The 16,508-nt window shown below is 50.2% G+C and overlaps 1 protein-coding gene across 13 annotated transcripts in view; it reads left to right on the top strand.

Annotated features, from left to right (window-relative positions):
• plecb (plectin b) overlaps positions 1 to 16,508 on the top strand; it is a 111,750-nt gene that overhangs the window by 86,653 nt on the left and 8,589 nt on the right. For 9 of the 13 annotated variants that reach the window (XM_062465029.1, XM_062465022.1, XM_062465021.1 and 6 more), the window contains 24 exons: positions 247 to 342; positions 564 to 691; positions 1,914 to 2,007; positions 2,744 to 2,898; positions 3,100 to 3,217; positions 3,450 to 3,650; positions 3,752 to 3,829; positions 3,988 to 4,149; positions 4,451 to 4,555; positions 4,671 to 4,766; positions 4,918 to 5,043; positions 5,239 to 5,391; positions 5,607 to 5,761; positions 6,061 to 6,187; positions 6,660 to 6,843; positions 7,113 to 7,133; positions 7,701 to 7,858; positions 8,889 to 9,070; positions 9,267 to 9,405; positions 9,802 to 10,158; positions 10,361 to 10,444; positions 10,547 to 10,651; positions 10,816 to 10,914; positions 12,640 to 15,993. In XM_062465029.1, coding sequence (XP_062321013.1) covers positions 247 to 342; positions 564 to 691; positions 1,914 to 2,007; positions 2,744 to 2,898; positions 3,100 to 3,217; positions 3,450 to 3,650; positions 3,752 to 3,829; positions 3,988 to 4,149; positions 4,451 to 4,555; positions 4,671 to 4,766; positions 4,918 to 5,043; positions 5,239 to 5,391; positions 5,607 to 5,761; positions 6,061 to 6,187; positions 6,660 to 6,843; positions 7,113 to 7,133; positions 7,701 to 7,858; positions 8,889 to 9,070; positions 9,267 to 9,405; positions 9,802 to 10,158; positions 10,361 to 10,444; positions 10,547 to 10,651; positions 10,816 to 10,914; positions 12,640 to 15,993 — 6,477 coding nt within the window. The remainder of the gene's footprint in view (positions 1 to 246; positions 343 to 563; positions 692 to 1,913; positions 2,008 to 2,743; positions 2,899 to 3,099; positions 3,218 to 3,449; positions 3,651 to 3,751; positions 3,830 to 3,987; positions 4,150 to 4,450; positions 4,556 to 4,670; positions 4,767 to 4,917; positions 5,044 to 5,238; positions 5,392 to 5,606; positions 5,762 to 6,060; positions 6,188 to 6,659; positions 6,844 to 7,112; positions 7,134 to 7,700; positions 7,859 to 8,888; positions 9,071 to 9,266; positions 9,406 to 9,801; positions 10,159 to 10,360; positions 10,445 to 10,546; positions 10,652 to 10,815; positions 10,915 to 12,639; positions 15,994 to 16,508) is intronic. The other 4 variants (XM_062465025.1, XM_062465024.1, XM_062465030.1 and 1 more) reach the window with 2 other exon arrangements.

The raw sequence follows: 16,508 nt of genomic DNA, 5'->3' as shown, positions 1-16,508 counted from the left end.
ATATCATCAGGTTAAAGCCAACTTTAGCATTATGAAGGTATAAATTAGCAAACAGTGACAGTTGTTACCAGGACAGATGTTTTAGACGATGAAACCTTTTGAAATGTTTTAGTGATGAAACCTCACTAGGATCATTTGAATCTCAAGATCATAGATTAACTAGAGCATCTGGTTTGGGGTTAGTCTGATGTACAAAAAGTTTAATCGTGGGAAAATTTACGTTTTCTAAATTGAATTTCCCCTCAGATCCTGTGGCATCAGTTTTTGAAGTTCAAAGAGACAGAGCTCCCTGCCAAGGAGACCGACAAACACCGCTCCAAGCTCATCTACCAGTCCTTTGAGGTAGATCACGGAATCCTCCTCTCCCCCCCCTCTCCTCCTCCCCTCTCCTCCTCCCCCCCCCCCCTCTCCTCCTCCCCTCTCCTCCCATCCCCTCCCCTCTCCTCTCCTCTCCCCCTCCTTCACCTCACCTACCTATACTCTCCTCCCCTCTGCTCCCTCCCCTCTCCTCCCTCCCCTCTCCTCCCTCCCGTCTCCTCACCTCTCCATGGTTCTCTCCTCAGAGTGCAGTGCACAGTGGCCAGGTGAAGGTCCCCCCAGGCTACGACCCCATCGACGTGGAGAAGGAATGGGGCCGCCTGCACGTAGCCATCCTGGAGAGAGAGCGCCTGCTCAGGATTGAGTTTGAGAGGTGAGTGGAGGATCACGCTCATCTGCTCCCGGATCTGCTGTAGCAACATCCATCTGTCAACATCCAGTTAATTGTTGAAAAGGTTCTCATGGTCTGTGGTTGGGAATTGGTTTGTTGGGTCTTTCTGTTGGTGGTTGGCATGGAAGCTGGTACAAGCCTGCGGTTGTCCTCAGGAGATAAGTGCCCTTGTGCCGTCCTAACGTGAACCCGGTTGTCTAGACTCTGACATGACTCAGCATCATCTGGTACAGCACTGGGTGTCTTGTGATAAGAAATTGTACAGACCATTATCATGGATTTCAAAGTCAGTATTTGAAACCGAAGTTAAGGAGAGAAACAAATATATTCCCATTACATAAGACTTGATCAAACACAACCCTTTTCCACCATCTAGGGCTAAGACTGCTTCGTAGGACAGGGAAGAATATTTTTTAAAGGAGAAGCATTGCTCAGTGTTTCTACTACTTAGGTTACTTCCTCACGAAGATCAGTCTGCTGCCTCTGTTCTCACGCAGTAGGGCCTGATCATATTTCCTCTCGAATGGACAGCCATCTCTGAGGACAGATTGACAGAACTGGGTTGTCCCAGAAGCTGGTCCATCCATTTAAATGCTATTAGCATCATCCTGTACAGTATAAAATACGGACTTGGGAGTGTGTGTATGTGTGTGTGTGTGTGTGTGAGGAGCTGGGCTGGTCCAAGGGTTGGTCATAAGACGTCTTTGTCTGGTAGCTGTTCTGAGTGTGAGCAAGCAACGAGGAATGGCTGAACTAGCAGGGTCGACGTTAGCCCCGGTGACCAGAGACATTGGCCTCATTCAGAGGGACGCAGGATACACCTCAGATGGGATGGCTGTAGGCGGAGGCACCGCCCCTCTTGTACCTGGGATTATACCCTAGAGAGGACAGGGAGATTATGGATTATGGCTTTTTTGACTGACACCTGTAGATTAGAGTATCTGATACACACCAGGAGATCGTAAGTCTGTCTTCTATGGTCTTCATCTGTGTGTGTGTGTACGTGTGTACTGTATGTGTGTGTTGTGTTTGTGGATCATTTATTAAGATCATTATACTATCTTGTTACCTGGTTTATAATACATCAGGCAAATTATTTTAGGCCCAAGAGTTACGTCCATGGCGATCTGTTAACACAGAACCAATTCGAGCGAGTGCTGGCTGGTCACATGTCGGACACTGAAGCTCTGCTGTCCCTCTGCAGGTTGGAACGTCTCCAGAGGATCGTCACCAAAGTCCAGATGGAGTCTGGCAACTGTGAGGAGCAGCTCAACCGGCTGGATACCCTGCTGCAGACGGTGAGTCCTCCACCTGCGGGCCAGGGACTGGGGGCTAGGGACTGGGACTGGGGGCCAGGGACTGGGACTGGGGGCCAGGGACTGGGACTGGGGGCCAGGGACTGGGGGCTAGGGACTGGGGGCTAGGGACTGGGACTGGGGGCCAGGGACTGGGACTGGGGGCCAGGGACTGGGACTGGGGGCCAGGGACTGGGGGCTAGGGACTGGGGGCTAGGGACTGGGGGCTAGGGACTGGGGGCCAGGGACTGGGGGCCAGGGACTGGGGGCTAGGGACTGGGGGCCAGGGACTGGGGGCCAGGGACTGGGGGCTAGGGACTGGGGGCCAGGGACTGGGGGCTAAGATTGGGGCTTGCGTTGGGGCTAGGATTGGGAGACTGGGGCTAGGATTGGGGCTGGGTATGGGAGGCTAATCAGACGATGGGGCCCAGAGCTGGAGGAGCTGGGAAACACAATCCTCTTAAAAACATACATAATTGTCCCCAATCACCCAATTAGCGCAACAGGATGGGTAGTCATGTCACGGCCAGTCATATGCCTGAGCTTCACAGGACGCCATACATTCCCCCAGTCAGTCTGTAGGCCTCATTCAAACCTCTCAATACCTCACTGCTCAAAACTGCATGACTCAAATCTACGCTACTTAAAACCTGACGTCCATAGGAGTGACACACCTCTCGCCTCTCCTCTCCTCCTCCTCTCTCCCCCCCCCCCCCCCCTTCCCTTCCCCTCCCTCCAGGACATCCGTCTTCTGAACTCGGGTAAGCCGGCCAAGCACACGGCCGAGGTGGAGCGGGACCTGGACAATGCCGACGGCATGATCCGCCTGCTCTTCAACGACGTGCAGCTGCTGAAGGATGGGCGCCACCAGCAGGCGGAGCAGATGTACCGCAGGTGAAGGAGACACCCAGTCCTCGGCGCGTCTAAACTGGCAAAAACACGTCTGTCGTACCGTATCGGGCTCATCACGCCAACCGGGCTTTTTGGATGAGCCGTTTTGTGTCTACGTACCCTGTGTCGATAGCATTATCCCGTATGTTTTTAAAACGCGACCGTTCCATTTGCACGTTTCAAATCCTCTCTCTGCCCTTCAAGGGTGTACCGCCTCCACGAGCGCCTGGTGAACCTGCGCAGCGACTACAACCTGCGTCTGAAGGCCGCTGTGTCCGCCGCCCAGGTCCAGCAAACCCAGCAAACGCAGTCCTCTATGAAGGTATGTGGCCTCGCTCACGCTGTTGTTCAAGTCCTCTGTCAGGACACTAGAATACACAGGAAAATGTATTGGTTTGCCCTCGAGCGAACCTCAAAATACTCCAAACCTCTCCACTGGCTGCCCCCCTCCGCAACCTTCACTCGACCTGTGTGGGAGCCAGTGATGAAGCTGTCTCTGCCGTAGCCTTGGGGGGTGCAGACAGACAGGCCCTAACCCTGCCCCCGCCCCTCAGATGCGCCCGGAGCTGGACGATGTCACCCTGCGCTACGCCCAGGACCTGCTGGCCTGGGTGGAGGAGAACCAGCGACGTATCGAGGAGGGCGAGTGGGGCACCGACCTGCCCGCCGTCGAGTCCCAGCTGGGCAGCCATCGCGGCCTGCACCAGAGTGTGGAGGACTTCCGCACCAAGATAGAACGGGCCAAGGCTGATGAGGTAACACCGATGGAGTCAGTGGTCCACCAGGCTGGTTGTGGAAACTTTGTGGTCTCCACTCAAGCTGTTCCATAGCTGATGTATGCTGTGTGTCTTCACAGAACCAGCTGTCTCCGGTCACTAAGGGCAAGTACAGGGAATACCTGGGCAAACTGGACCTGCAGTATGCCAAGCTACTGGTGAGAGACCCTTCTGCTCAAACAACAAGTATAAAAGCTATTAGAATTAGCTTTTATTAAATTACATTTAATAGTCCAAGATAACCTTCATAGACATATCCCTGAACACACGTTCCTCAATGTTCTCTCTAAAACGGCCTTCTCCTCGCCGTTTGCAGAACTCCTCCAAGTACCGTCTGCGGAACCTGGACTCTCTCCACGTCTTCGTCACGGCGGCGACCAAGGAGCTGATGTGGCTGAACGACAAGGAGGAGGAGGAGGTCAACTACGACTGGAGCAACCTCAACACCAACATGACCGCCAAGAAAGAAAGCTACTCGGTGGGTCGGAGGAGAAACACTATGATGGATAGATAGGAATATAGCAACACGATAGCATAGCAGAGATTACATAGCCTAGCATAAACAGCATCATTTAGATAGCGTAGCATACATGACATAGCATAACATAGACAGCATCATTTAGATAGCATAGCATACATGACATAGCATAACACAGACTGCATCATTTCGATAGCTTGGATTCGATAGCATAAGCATGGACAGCCTAGCACAGACAGCATAGTTAGACACAGATTGAGTCTGCCGAAAGTTGAGCTGACGTCCGCTCACAACTCCACAGGGACTGATGCGAGAGCTGGAGATGAGGGAGAGGAAGGTCAACGACATCCAGGCCTCCGGAGAGAGGCTCCTGAAGGAGGGACACCCCGGCAGGAAGACGGTGGAGGTGAGAACATAGCGCCCCCGTCTGGGCAACACGTGCACAATCTTACATCATGCATGTCACGCCGGATGTGAGAATCATTAACCAATGCAAATCCCCCACCCCCTCTCAACCCCAGGCCTTCACAGCAGCCCTGCAGACCCAGTGGAGCTGGATCCTGCAGCTGTGTTGCTGCATAGAGGCTCACCTCAAAGAAAACACAGCCTACTATCAGGTACGCCGCCTTTCAACCCTTTAAGAGCCTTTATCATCGCCACTTGAGGGTTTCAGAACCGTCTGTTGACCATCGCCGAATCCTACGCCGTCTCGTCCTCTTTTGTAATGTCCGCCGTTGACCTGTAGTCCTTTGCTTGTGTGTTGTGTAGTTCTTTGCGGACGCTAAAGAGACTCAGGAGAGGATGAGGAAGATGCAGGAGACCATGAAGAAGAAGTACAGCTGCGACCGCTCGACCACCACCACCCGCCTGGAGGACCTGCTGCAGGACGCACAGGTGGGGGACTCTCCATCTCCTTGGCACTTCAAATCCTTACTAAATCACCGTTAGCCCTCTGCGCAGCTAAACGATGAGATAAAGAAGAAGCCATTTTGGATCTTCTATGCTGACCTCTACAAAGGGCTCCATTTTCTGTAATGCTTCTCCCTGGATGGACAATTAAGACATATTTTATCCTACTTGAATTCCCAGGAGGAGAAGGAGCAGCTGAATGAGCTGAAGACCCATGTTGCGGGCCTGAACAAGAGAGCCAAGTCCATCATCCAGCTGAAGCCTCGTAACCCCACCACCCCCATCAGGGGTAAGCTGCCCATCCAGGCAGTCTGCGACTTCAAACAGATGGAGGTAGGCATGGCAACGACTCTCTCTAGATCTGTCAGTTCTAGTTCTTTCTTTCTCTCTCTCTCTTTCTCTCTCTCTCTCTCTCTCTCTTTCTCTGAGACTTTCTTCTATCTGAGTCTCTTTCTCTCTGTCTCTCGCTCTCTCTTTGTCTGTGTGTTTGTCGCTCGCTTCACTCTCTTTCTCTCTCTCATGCCTGGGTCATCCCTCCCTCTCTGTAGATCACAGTCCACAAGAGTGAGGAGTGCGCTCTGCTCAACAACTCCCAGCCCTTCAAGTGGAAGGTTCTGAACCGCTCCGGTAACGAGGCCCTGGTCCCCTCAGTCTGCTTCCTGGTTCCTCCTGTCAACAAGGAGGCAGTGGACAGCGTGTCCAAGTGAGGCTCCCGCACACACACACACACTGGTCCAGGCAGTCGGACTGTAATCTGTCTTAGGCTAGACTAGAGCAACATCGTCAGTGGAAAGTATAGGCTATAACTGTTCTTGTGCCATGAACTACAGCCCACACTGTAATGAATCAATAGATTTACTCTGTGACAGCACTACTGTTGGAATCCACCAGTGACTTACAGCTACACTAAAAAAACATTGATACAAATTTGATTTACCCCTAGATCCCACTGTGTGTTGATAGTAGAGGACAGTGCTAATCGTGTTCCCTCTACCTCCCCAGTCTGGACGGAAGCTACCAGCAGATGTTGGTGTTCTGGCAGACGCTTCATGTGGACATGAAGAGCCTGCTCTCCTGGCAGTACCTGATGAGGGACATCCAGCAGATACGCTCCTGGAACATCACCATGGTGAGACTCAAAGCACATGATCAACAGCTCATGAAGACATGTTAGATATAGCATACTGTATATCAGCGCTGTGTAGATAGCGTTTATCACCGGACTCATTCTCATTGTTAGTTGTTTTGCCTGGTTTGACCTGAAGTCGAGCGGACAGGGTTAGTTAAATCCACTCAGCTGAGAGGACAATGTCTTTAACTCTGTGGTGTCGCGGTGAGAGGTATATTTAGAATAAGTCGTGAAAACACGGACATCTATTGAATTAAAGGCGCTTCTGAGGCTCTGGAATTGAATTAGAGCAGGAACGTGGTCATGGTGAAGGGCCGTTTCTAGCAAAGTCTGCGTCGTAAACAAAAGTCCTGTAGAACTTATGTCTTGAAAGTCCCATGCTTTGTATAGCCCAATTCATAATGTACCTAATTATGTAAATCTTTCATCCTCACCTCTCCATCTCCCTCTCTCCATCCCTGTCCCCTTCCAGTTCAGGACCATGAAGGTGGAGGAGTACCGGCTGGTGATGAGGAACCTGGAGCTGCACTACCAGGACTTCCTGAGGGACAGCCAGGACTCACAGCAGTTCGCCCCTGCAGACCGCATGCAGGTGGAAGGGGACTTCACCAAGACCACCCAGCAGTTTGACAACCTGCTCCGCTCCATGGAGAAAGGTAAGCTCTCTCTAAATCTCTGTTTTGTCCTATGTGAGGTACTTCAAGGAAGCTTGTTTAAGTTTACTTGGTGCAATGCAAACTGTGTAACAGTCCCAAAAGTGAGTGAGTGAAATTAGTTCAATCAAGCGCACCTCAAACTGTTAGTGGGTTTTATGTGTATGACTCAAGTCTAATTCCATCTGGTGCCCAAAGTTCCTCTGAATGCCGTTTTGTGCGTTTGTGTTGAGGTCAAAGCAACATTGGGTAACTGTCAATTCACCTTCTAGGCCCTGTGGCTAAACCCAAAGGTGAGTGACATGCTAGGCTATGTGCTGCTAAGCTATTAGCTATACGCTAAAAGCTCCAGTTCACACAACCAGCGTATGGCCATGCTTTCAACCACAGATGGGATATTGAAAATCAAACACAAGTATTTTATCACTTCATTCTAAAAACGTGCAGTTCACCTCCACTGTGATGCTTTCTGCTAGCGTCAGGGTTTTGAGTGACCGCATGAGTTTGATGCATTCGGTTTTTTTCCGCTCATAGAACAGATGTTGAGCTGTTTCTGCATTCTGTCATTCTAAGTAGAACGTTTCAGTGAAGTGTGTTTTCCCAGGCGTTGGTTCTCCTGTACTACTACCTGCTTTGTTTGAGCATTTATCAGGATGTTACTCCACAAGTAAAACACATGCATGTCTGACAACCTAATTGACACCCCGATCAAACCTATTGATCAATATCTGTTCATACTGGAACAGATAAGGAAGACCAACACCTCACACCTCAAGACCTTGTCCCCTCTGGCCTCTGCTCAGTCAGGATGAGGTCCAGATGGTTCTGGTTCTGACCCGCCTCTGTGCCTACGTCCACAGGTGAGCAGGACGAGTCGGTGTGTAAGACCTACATCTTCCACATCAAAGACCTCCGTCTGCGTCTGGAAGACTGTGAGAGCCGCACCGTTGCCAGGATACGCCAGCCCATCGACAAGGACCCACTCAAAGACTGTGGCCAGAAAACCAAAGATCAGAAGGTACTTGGCCACAGTAGAATCCCTCTGAAATATATCTGCAAGACCTTATATTCAGTGAATCTGTAGCTACTCATCGTCGTTGAAATGCAGAATGACTGCATTGTTAATTGTATTCCTAATGTAACCTATGATGATGGCCCAAAACAATTGGAGATGGAAAGTTGCTTAATTAGTGTGTGGAGACTCCATGGACAGAGTCAGTGAATTAAATGGCATTATGCTATCCAGTGATAAGCAGCACGACTATTTAGGGAAGGGAGAGACTGCTGAGAATGTGATACTGACCTCACTGGCTCCAGAAACTAGACAAAGCCCTACACAGAGATGAGATAGAGGGACGGGGGGGAGAGAGAGAGAGAGAAAGAGAGAGAGAGAGAGAGAGAGAGAGAGAGAGAGAGAGAGAGAGAGAGAGAGAGAGAGAGAGAGAGAGAGAGAGAGAGAGAGAGAGAGAGAGAGAGAGAAGAGATGGAGAGAGAGAGAGAGAGAGAGAGAGGGGGGGGGATGAGAGATAAAAAGAAGGAGAAGGATCGAGAAACTAGAGGGATGGGAAAGAGGCAGAGATAGAGGATAGAGGAAGGGAGGAAGGGAGGATCTCACGGTCGGGAGGACGAGGCGCCACGTTACCCTTCTCCCAGGCTGCTCTTTTAGTGCGCCGACGTGAGAAGAGAGAAGGGAGGGGGCAAAGGAGAGGAGGTGTAGCGAGGTCTGGACGTTTCCTCTTTGTGTGCCTTGCTCCATGGAGGCTGAGGAAGGCAGTGAGGCAGGTCTGGGTGCCAGTGTGCTCCTTCGGCTGCTCTGCTCCATGTTGGTCCTCGCGTTCCTGGGGCTCCTCTTTCTCTTCCACCGCCGTCTCCTGGGGACGAGGCAGCCGGAGAAACAGAAGGGCCGCACGCAGGTTGCCTCAATCTAGGACCCGAAAGAATCTCTGCAGCAAAAGGAGGGGGACATTATTAGCCAGAGAGCTGTTCCTTGGATTATACTGTATTTCCAGTGTCTTCTAACCTGCTGTCTGTGTCTTTGCTGCTTCCAGAAAGATCAAGCCGAGCTGGTGGGCATCCAGAAGGACCTGGGCCAGGTGGCTGAAAAGGCCGAGCAGGTCCTGGCCTCCTCCTCCCCCCAGTCCACCTCTGCTCCTGTCCTGCGCTCCGAGCTGGACATCACCCTGCAGAAGATGGACCAGGTCTACATCCTGTCCTCCGTCTACCTGGAGAAGTGAGTCAACTCCACTTGTCTCTCTGTCTCTCGCCGTTACCTAGCTAGCATTTTTTAGCGGCCTGTAGGGCACAGCAAAAATATTTCTCTCGGTTAAGTGTAGGATCTCACGGACGTTTTCCCCCCTCCACTCCCCTGCCCTCCCCTGCCACCCCCACTCCCCACCCCCTCCGTCCATTCCTCTCCCTGGCTACAGGCTGAAGACGGTGGAGGTGGTCATCCGTAACACGCAGGGGGCGGAGGGCGTCCTGAAAAAGTACGAGCAGCAGCTGAGAGACGTCCACCAGGTGCCCAATGACGTCAAGGAGGTGGAGGCTTATCGCACCCAGCTCAAGGTGAACGCCCCCTCCCTCATTCCCTCTCGCTTTCTTCATCGTTCCCTTTACCCTTCTCTACCCTTTTAGCCGAACAAGTAGGCCTCTGTCCTGAACACTCACCTTCTGTTATGAGGCACAGTGTGCCTTGTCTTCTCTCTGTTGGCAGCGATCAGAGGCGTCGCACACAATGTTTAGCAGTTTGTCTGAAGGCTTGCTGCGTTATGCTGGGCCGGTTTTGAACATTGTGGAACTCATTAGGAGTCACAAACCTGCCAAGGCCCAGGTTTTTAACCTTTGTGTTTGTGTATAATTGAATGATACGTAATAAAGTCAGCTAAAACAGTGTACCACTGACTAATGAGCCAAACACTCCATGGTCTTCTAACCAGCTAACTTCGATGCTTCCATGTTTAGAAAATGCGTTCTGAGGCAGAAAGCGAGCAGCCCGCATTTGACACCCTGGAGGAGGAGATTAAGAAGGCGTCTGCAGTGAGCAACAAGATGTCCCGCGTCCACAGCGAGCGCGACGCAGAGCTGGACCACTACCGCCATCTCCTCTCGGGTCTCCAGGACCGCTGGAAAGCCGTGTTCGCCCAGATGGACCTGCGCCAGCGGGAGCTGGAACAGCTGGGCCGCCAGCTGGGCTACTACCGCGAGAGCTACGATTGGCTGATCCGCTGGATCGCCGACGCCAAGCAGCGCCAGGAGAACATCCAGGCTGTGACCATCAGCGACAGCAAGACCCTGAAGGAGCAGCTCGCCCAGGAGAAGGTATACTGCTCATTTAGGTTTCATCTTGGGGTGTTTAGTTACTGCACTGCTGTCATAATTCTGATAGTGTTTTTTAATGAAGTGATGTGTTTTTTTTTTCTTTTTGGTGACTCTAAATAAATCTCTAAATAGTATTTAACTGTATCTTAATACTAAATATAGTTATGACCGTTCAGACTGTTCATGGAGCTCTTGTTCACAGAAACTTCTGGAAGAGATTGAGAAGAACAAAGACAAGGTTGATGAGTGTCAGAAATATGCCAAGGCATACATTGACACCATCAAGGTAAGCATTCAGGACACTAATACATGAATTAAATGTGAATCCTGATAGTTTGAACTGCTTATCATGGTAATACTGGATAAACATGACATGTCTCTGTGGCAGGACTATGAGCTCCAGTTGGTGGCTTACAAAGCTCATATGGAGCCTCTCGCCTCCCCTCTGAAGAAAAGCAAGATGGATTCCGCCTCTGATAACATCATCCAAGAGGTCTGTGCACCCGCACCAGTCAAACAGAACACCAAGTCAAGAGAATGTTGTCATTTTGTTGAAAACGGCCAAGCAAGCATCTCTCAGGGGACGATTTGGATTCCTAATCAAAGGTGATACAAAACTGAGGTTGTTTTTGTGTATGTTGTTGTTCTCTCCATCAGTATGTTACCCTGAGGACTCGTTACAGCGAGCTGATGACTCTCACCAGCCAGTACATCAAGTTCATCACAGACACACAGCGCCGCCTGGAGGACGAGGAGGTGCGTGACAACTCACTGGGGAGAACAACCAATACTAAGATCCACTAATTCTAACCCATAACAAACAATCAACCACTCACTCACACACAACACACACACACACACACACAATTACACACACACACACAGTTAATGCATTGGTTAATGGACATTTCTTCGTGTTGACATGAAGCTTGGAACGTTGGCATGATGACTGTAGCTTCAGTATTTGTTTGGACTGATCAGACAATAAGGCAAGCTGAGGAAAGTATAAATGTGTGCCATGTTTCACTGTCCGTAACTGGTCATTTGGCACCGTCTACTAATACCGGGTAAAAATGACCCTTGAATTCCCAGGAGGAGAAGGAGCAGCTGAATAGTTCAATTCCAATGGAATCATTTCCAGTGAATATGCCTTGATTTAACCCGACATATGATACTGTATCAGTTTTGCCCCTCAAAATGGGACCAAAATCACAATTCTCAGCATTCAATAAGATAAAGGTCATGCACGGTGTTGTTGTTGGTTAGATAGTTGACTGAGTGTGGCATTCAATAACAGTTTAATATTCAGTCTGAAGCAAAAGTTAGAGAGCATCTTCGTGCATTTAGAGCAGAAAACCCCCCCAAATTGAAAATCTTGAATTGTACTTTGGGCCTTTCCATCTCCATTCATCTCTTGTGGTGTGCCATTCGAGATATGACATAAGGGGTTCTTTCCTTCCCAGTCTTTCCTTTCTGTCATTGGCTTCACTCTCCCTTATACTTCTATCAAAGCTCTCTGTATGCTTCAGGCTGGTCGACATGACTTTCAGCCTTCCTTCTAGATGAACATACATTCCCGTTCTTTTCTAACCCTAATGTTTTGTTTGTTTGCTTCTCCTAACTGCTTGCCAGTGCTTTGTCATGATGAATGCTTATCTTGTTTGGGCGTTAAAGAGGTAAATAATCCCAGATATATCTCCTTTACCATGTCATACTTCCTTCACCCTTAAAATATATATTTAATCTTTAAGACTACTACGCTTTTCCATCTGACTTCTCAATTTCATATCTTGATTTGCAGTCCAGTGTTTTGTTTATGTTTTTTCCCACTGCATCTACTAATCACTTCATGTCAAACTATCACACTATTTAGACTTAATATATATATATACTTATACCTTGTTAGTTTCCTATTAGCATGTTCTGAAGCCATTTTCTCCTTCCTCAAGTACTAGTTAGAGATAGTTTAGATAGTGATCCAAAGAATCCCTTGTACCAAACCACAGCTGGCTTGAAACTTTTTGCTTAGGTACTGTGTCTTTTTTTATCGACCAATAAGACTTTGTGTAGCTAATTAGCATATAAAGAGATGTATTGAAAAAGCTACAGTTGCATGCCACATGAGTTCCTTATTGTGTTGTGAAGTGATGTCTTATATCCATACATTAATTGACCAACTCATGATCCATAATACTTCTGTCTTGAAATCCTTTTTGTATGACTTACCTTAACATGCATCGTGATTTTTTTTAACATTGTCATGAATTTACATCTAAACATATCTTTAAGCTAATAATTAACATATGGCAACACAGTACATGAAATTGCACTCATACTTGCGTAAATACACTGCAATTGCTTTAACAATGTCAGTGTTTTTACACAAGTACAGAGGCACATTGATGTACAGTGCTACCTAACATTTTAACCTGTCATGCTTAATTATATTCCTTTCTTTACCATTTGATTCCACTAATGCAGAAAGCTGCAGAGAAGCAGAAAGCGGAAGAGAGGAAAAAAATGGCAGAGATGCAGGCCGAGTTAGACAAACAGAAGCAGTTAGCTGCGGGTCACGCTAAGGCCATAGCCAAGGCGGAGCAGGAGGCTCAGGAGCTGAAACTCATGATGCAGGAGGAGGTCAGCAGGAGGGAATTTGTTGCTGTCGACGCAGCGAAGCAAAAGCACAACATCCAGCTGGAACTGCACGAACTCAAGAACCTCTCGGAGCAGCAGATCAAAAACAAGAGCCAGCAGGTAGAGGAGGCCCTCTGTAGCCGCTCCAAGATTGAGGAGGAGATCCGCATCATCCGCATCCAGCTGGAGACCACCGTCCGACAGAAGTCTACCGCGGAGATGGAGGTCACGCAGCTTCGTGACAAGGCGGCCGAGGCCGAGAGGCTGAGAAAAGCTGCCCAAGAAGAGGCCGAGAAACTCCGCAAACAGGTGAACGAGGAGACTCAGAAGAAGCGCAAAGCGGAGGAGGAACTCAAAATGAAGGCCGAAGCTGAGAGGGAAGCCGCCAAGCAGAAACAGAAGGCCTTGGAGGACCTCGAGAACCTCAAACAGCAGGCCGAGGAGGCCGAGAGGCACATGAAACAGGCCGAGGTCGAGAAACATAGGCAGATCAAAGTGGTCCAGGAAATAGCTCAGAAGAGTGCCGCTGCCGAGCTCCAGAGCAAACGCATGTCCTACGTGGAGAAGACATCCAAACTGGAGGAGTCCCTCAAGCAGGAGCACGGCACCGTCCTCCAGCTCCAGGAAGAAGCTGCCCGCCTGAAGAAGCAGCAGGAGGAGGCCGATAACGCCAGGGCGGAGGCCGAGAAAGAGCTGGAGAAATGGCGGCAGAAGGCCAACGAGGCCCTCCGTCTGAGGCTCCAGGCGGAGGAGGAGGCCCACAAGAAGAGCGTCGCCCAGGAGGAGGCGGAGAAGCAGAAGGAGGAGGCCGAGCGTGAGGCCAAGAAGAGAGGCAAGGCCGAGGAGTCGGCCCTGAAGCAGAAAGAGATGGCCGAGCAGGAGCTGGAGAGGCAGAGGAAGCTTGCGGAGGGCACAGCCCAGCAGAAGCTCTCCGCCGAACAAGAGCTCATACGTCTCAGGGCCGACTTTGACCACGCCGAGCAACAGAGAACCCTCCTCGACGACGAGCTTTACCGCCTTAAAAACGAAGTGACCGCGGCGGAACAGCAACGGAAGCAGCTGGAAGACGAACTGGTCACGGTGAGGAGCGAGATGAACATCCTCCTTGAGCTCAAGTCCAAGGCGGAAAAAGACAGCATGTCCACCACCGAGAAGAGTAAACAGCTCCTTGAGGCCGAGGCTGCTAAAATGAGGAACCTGGCCGAAGAGGCAGGCAAGCTCAGATCCATCGCCGAGGAGGCCAAGAGACAGAGGCAGGTGGCTGAGGAAGAGGCGACCCATCAGAGGGCTGAAGCCGAGAGGATCCTCAAAGAGAAACTTGCAGCCATCAATGAGGCCACGCGTCTGAAAACGGAGGCGGAAATCGCCCTCAAGGAGAAGGAGGCAGAGAACGAGCGACTCCGACGCAAAGCCGAGGACGAGGCCTACCAGCGGAAGTCCCTCGAAGACCAAGCCAGCCAGCACAAACAAGATATCGACGAGAAGATCATGAAGCTCAAGCAGTCGTCCGAGACCGAGATGGAGAGGCAGAAGGCCATCGTCGACGAAACCCTCAAGCAGAGGCGTGTCGTCGAGGAGGAAATCCGCATTCTGAAGCTCAACTTCGAGAAGGCGTCGTCCGGAAAGCTCGACTTGGAGCTGGAATTGAATAAGCTGAAGAACATCGCGGATGAAACGCAACAGAGTAAGCTCCGTGCCGAAGACGAGGCTGAGAAGATGAGGAAACTTGCTCTGGAAGAGGAGAAACGCAGAAGAGAAGCGGAGGAAAAACTGAAGAAGATGACCGCCGCAGAGCAAGAGGCTGCCAGGCAGCGCAAAACGGCACAGGGCGAAGTGGAGCGCCTCATAAAGAAAGCAGAGGAAGCCAAAAAGCAAAAAGAGGAGGCTGACCGAGAAGCGGAAAGACATATCGTCGCAGCCAATCAGGCGGCCCAAAAATGCAGTGCAGCCGAGCAGCAAGCTCAAAGTGTTCTCGTCCAACAGAAGGAGGACAGCCTCACGCAGCAGAAGCTCAAGGCCGAGTATGAAAAGGCGAAGAAGCTCGCCAAAGAAGCTGAGATCGCCAAGGAGAAGGCAGAGCGGGAAGCAGCTCTTCTACGCCAGCAAGCTGAGGAAGCCGAGCGCCAGAAACAGGCCGCCGTCAAGGAGGCAGCCAATCAGGCCAAAGCTCAGGAGGACGCCGAGAGGTTAAGAAAGGAGGCGGAGTTCGAGGCTGCCAAGAGAGCACAGGCGGAGCAAGCTGCCCTGAAACAGAAAGAGCAGGCTGATTCGGAGATGGCAAAACACAAAAAGCTGGCAGAGCAAACCTTAAAACAGAAGTCTCAGGTGGAAAAGGAGCTTACAACGGTCAGACTTCAGTTGGACCAAACTGACAAGCAGAAGTCTCTTCTGGACGAAGAGCTGCAGCGCCTGAAGGACGAGGTGGGCGACGCCGTCAAGCAGAAGGCTCAGGTGGAGGACGAGCTGTTCAAAGTCAAGATTCAGATGGAGGAGCTGATGAAACTGAAGCTCCGCATCGAGGGCGAGAACCAGCGTCTCATCAAAAGAGACAAAGATAACTCTCAGAAATTCCTGGCCGAGGAGGCTGAGAACATGAAGAAGCTGGCGGAGGAAGCTGCCAGGCTGAGCGTGGAGGCCCAAGAAGCGGCACGCATGAGGCAGATCGCCGAGTCGGACCTCTCCCAGCAGAGAGCCCTGGCCGAGAAAATGCTCAAGGAGAAAATGCAGGCCATCCAGGAGGCATCTAAACTGAGAGCCGAGGCTGAGATGCTCCAAAGACAGAAAGATTTGGCTCAGGAGCAGGCCCAGAGACTGCTCGAGGATAAACAGCTCATGCAGCAACGTCTAGAGGAAGAGACAGAGGGCTTCCAGAAATCCCTCGAAGCGGAACGCAGGAGACAGCTCGAGATCACAGCCGAGGCCGAGAAACTCAAACTCCAGGTGTCCCAGCTCAGCGATGCCCAAAACAGGGCTGAAAACGAGGCTAAGAAATTCAAGAAGCAAGCGGATCAGATCAGTGCCCGTCTTCACGAGACAGAACTAGCCACCAAAGAGAAAATGACTACCGTGGAGAAACTTGAAGTGCAGAGGCTGAGCAGCAACAAAGAGGCTGATGACTTACGCAAAGCCATTGCTGATCTAGAAAAGGAGAAGGCTAGACTGAAAAAGGATGCTGAAGACCTTCAGCTTAAATCTAAAGAGGTATTGTGTCAAATGTGGCAAACAGAGCAGCTGGTGTCATTGTTAACCCTCTCCCTTGAACTAATCATCTGAAAATCTTTTATTTCCTTTGATATTCTTAATTTATTCCTAAACTAACCATTTACCCCAGTCACATTTTGTTGTTTTGATGCAGTGCACTTTGCTTATGAAGAGCTTATGTATCTTAAAGGTTGTGTTTTTATCTTTGAAGTGTCATTTTAGGGACTTGATTTGGACCTTGTCTGTTAGGCCTCCTTCCGTTTTGGCTCCAACGGCCAACCTCCTATGGAGGTGGATGATGGCAGGATGCTTTATCAACTGCCCCATAAGTTCAATAGAGGTTTTCTCAAAACACTGTTGCGACAAATGGACATTAATCAATGGGGAATATAACATGATAGTATAACAATATTATTGTCATCACCTTACCATTTGCCTTCTTGTGCTTATATTGCACTATATTTTATATCTGCGTCTCTTATAAGCAGAGTGCATTGTAGCACCCTTACACCCGT

This window comes from Osmerus eperlanus, chromosome 7 (genome assembly GCF_963692335.1).
Source record: "Osmerus eperlanus chromosome 7, fOsmEpe2.1, whole genome shotgun sequence".
Lineage (NCBI taxonomy): Eukaryota > Metazoa > Chordata > Actinopteri > Osmeriformes > Osmeridae > Osmerus > Osmerus eperlanus.
The sequence above is the reverse complement of the archived record's forward strand: the minus strand, read 5'-3'. Positions and strand labels throughout refer to the sequence as shown.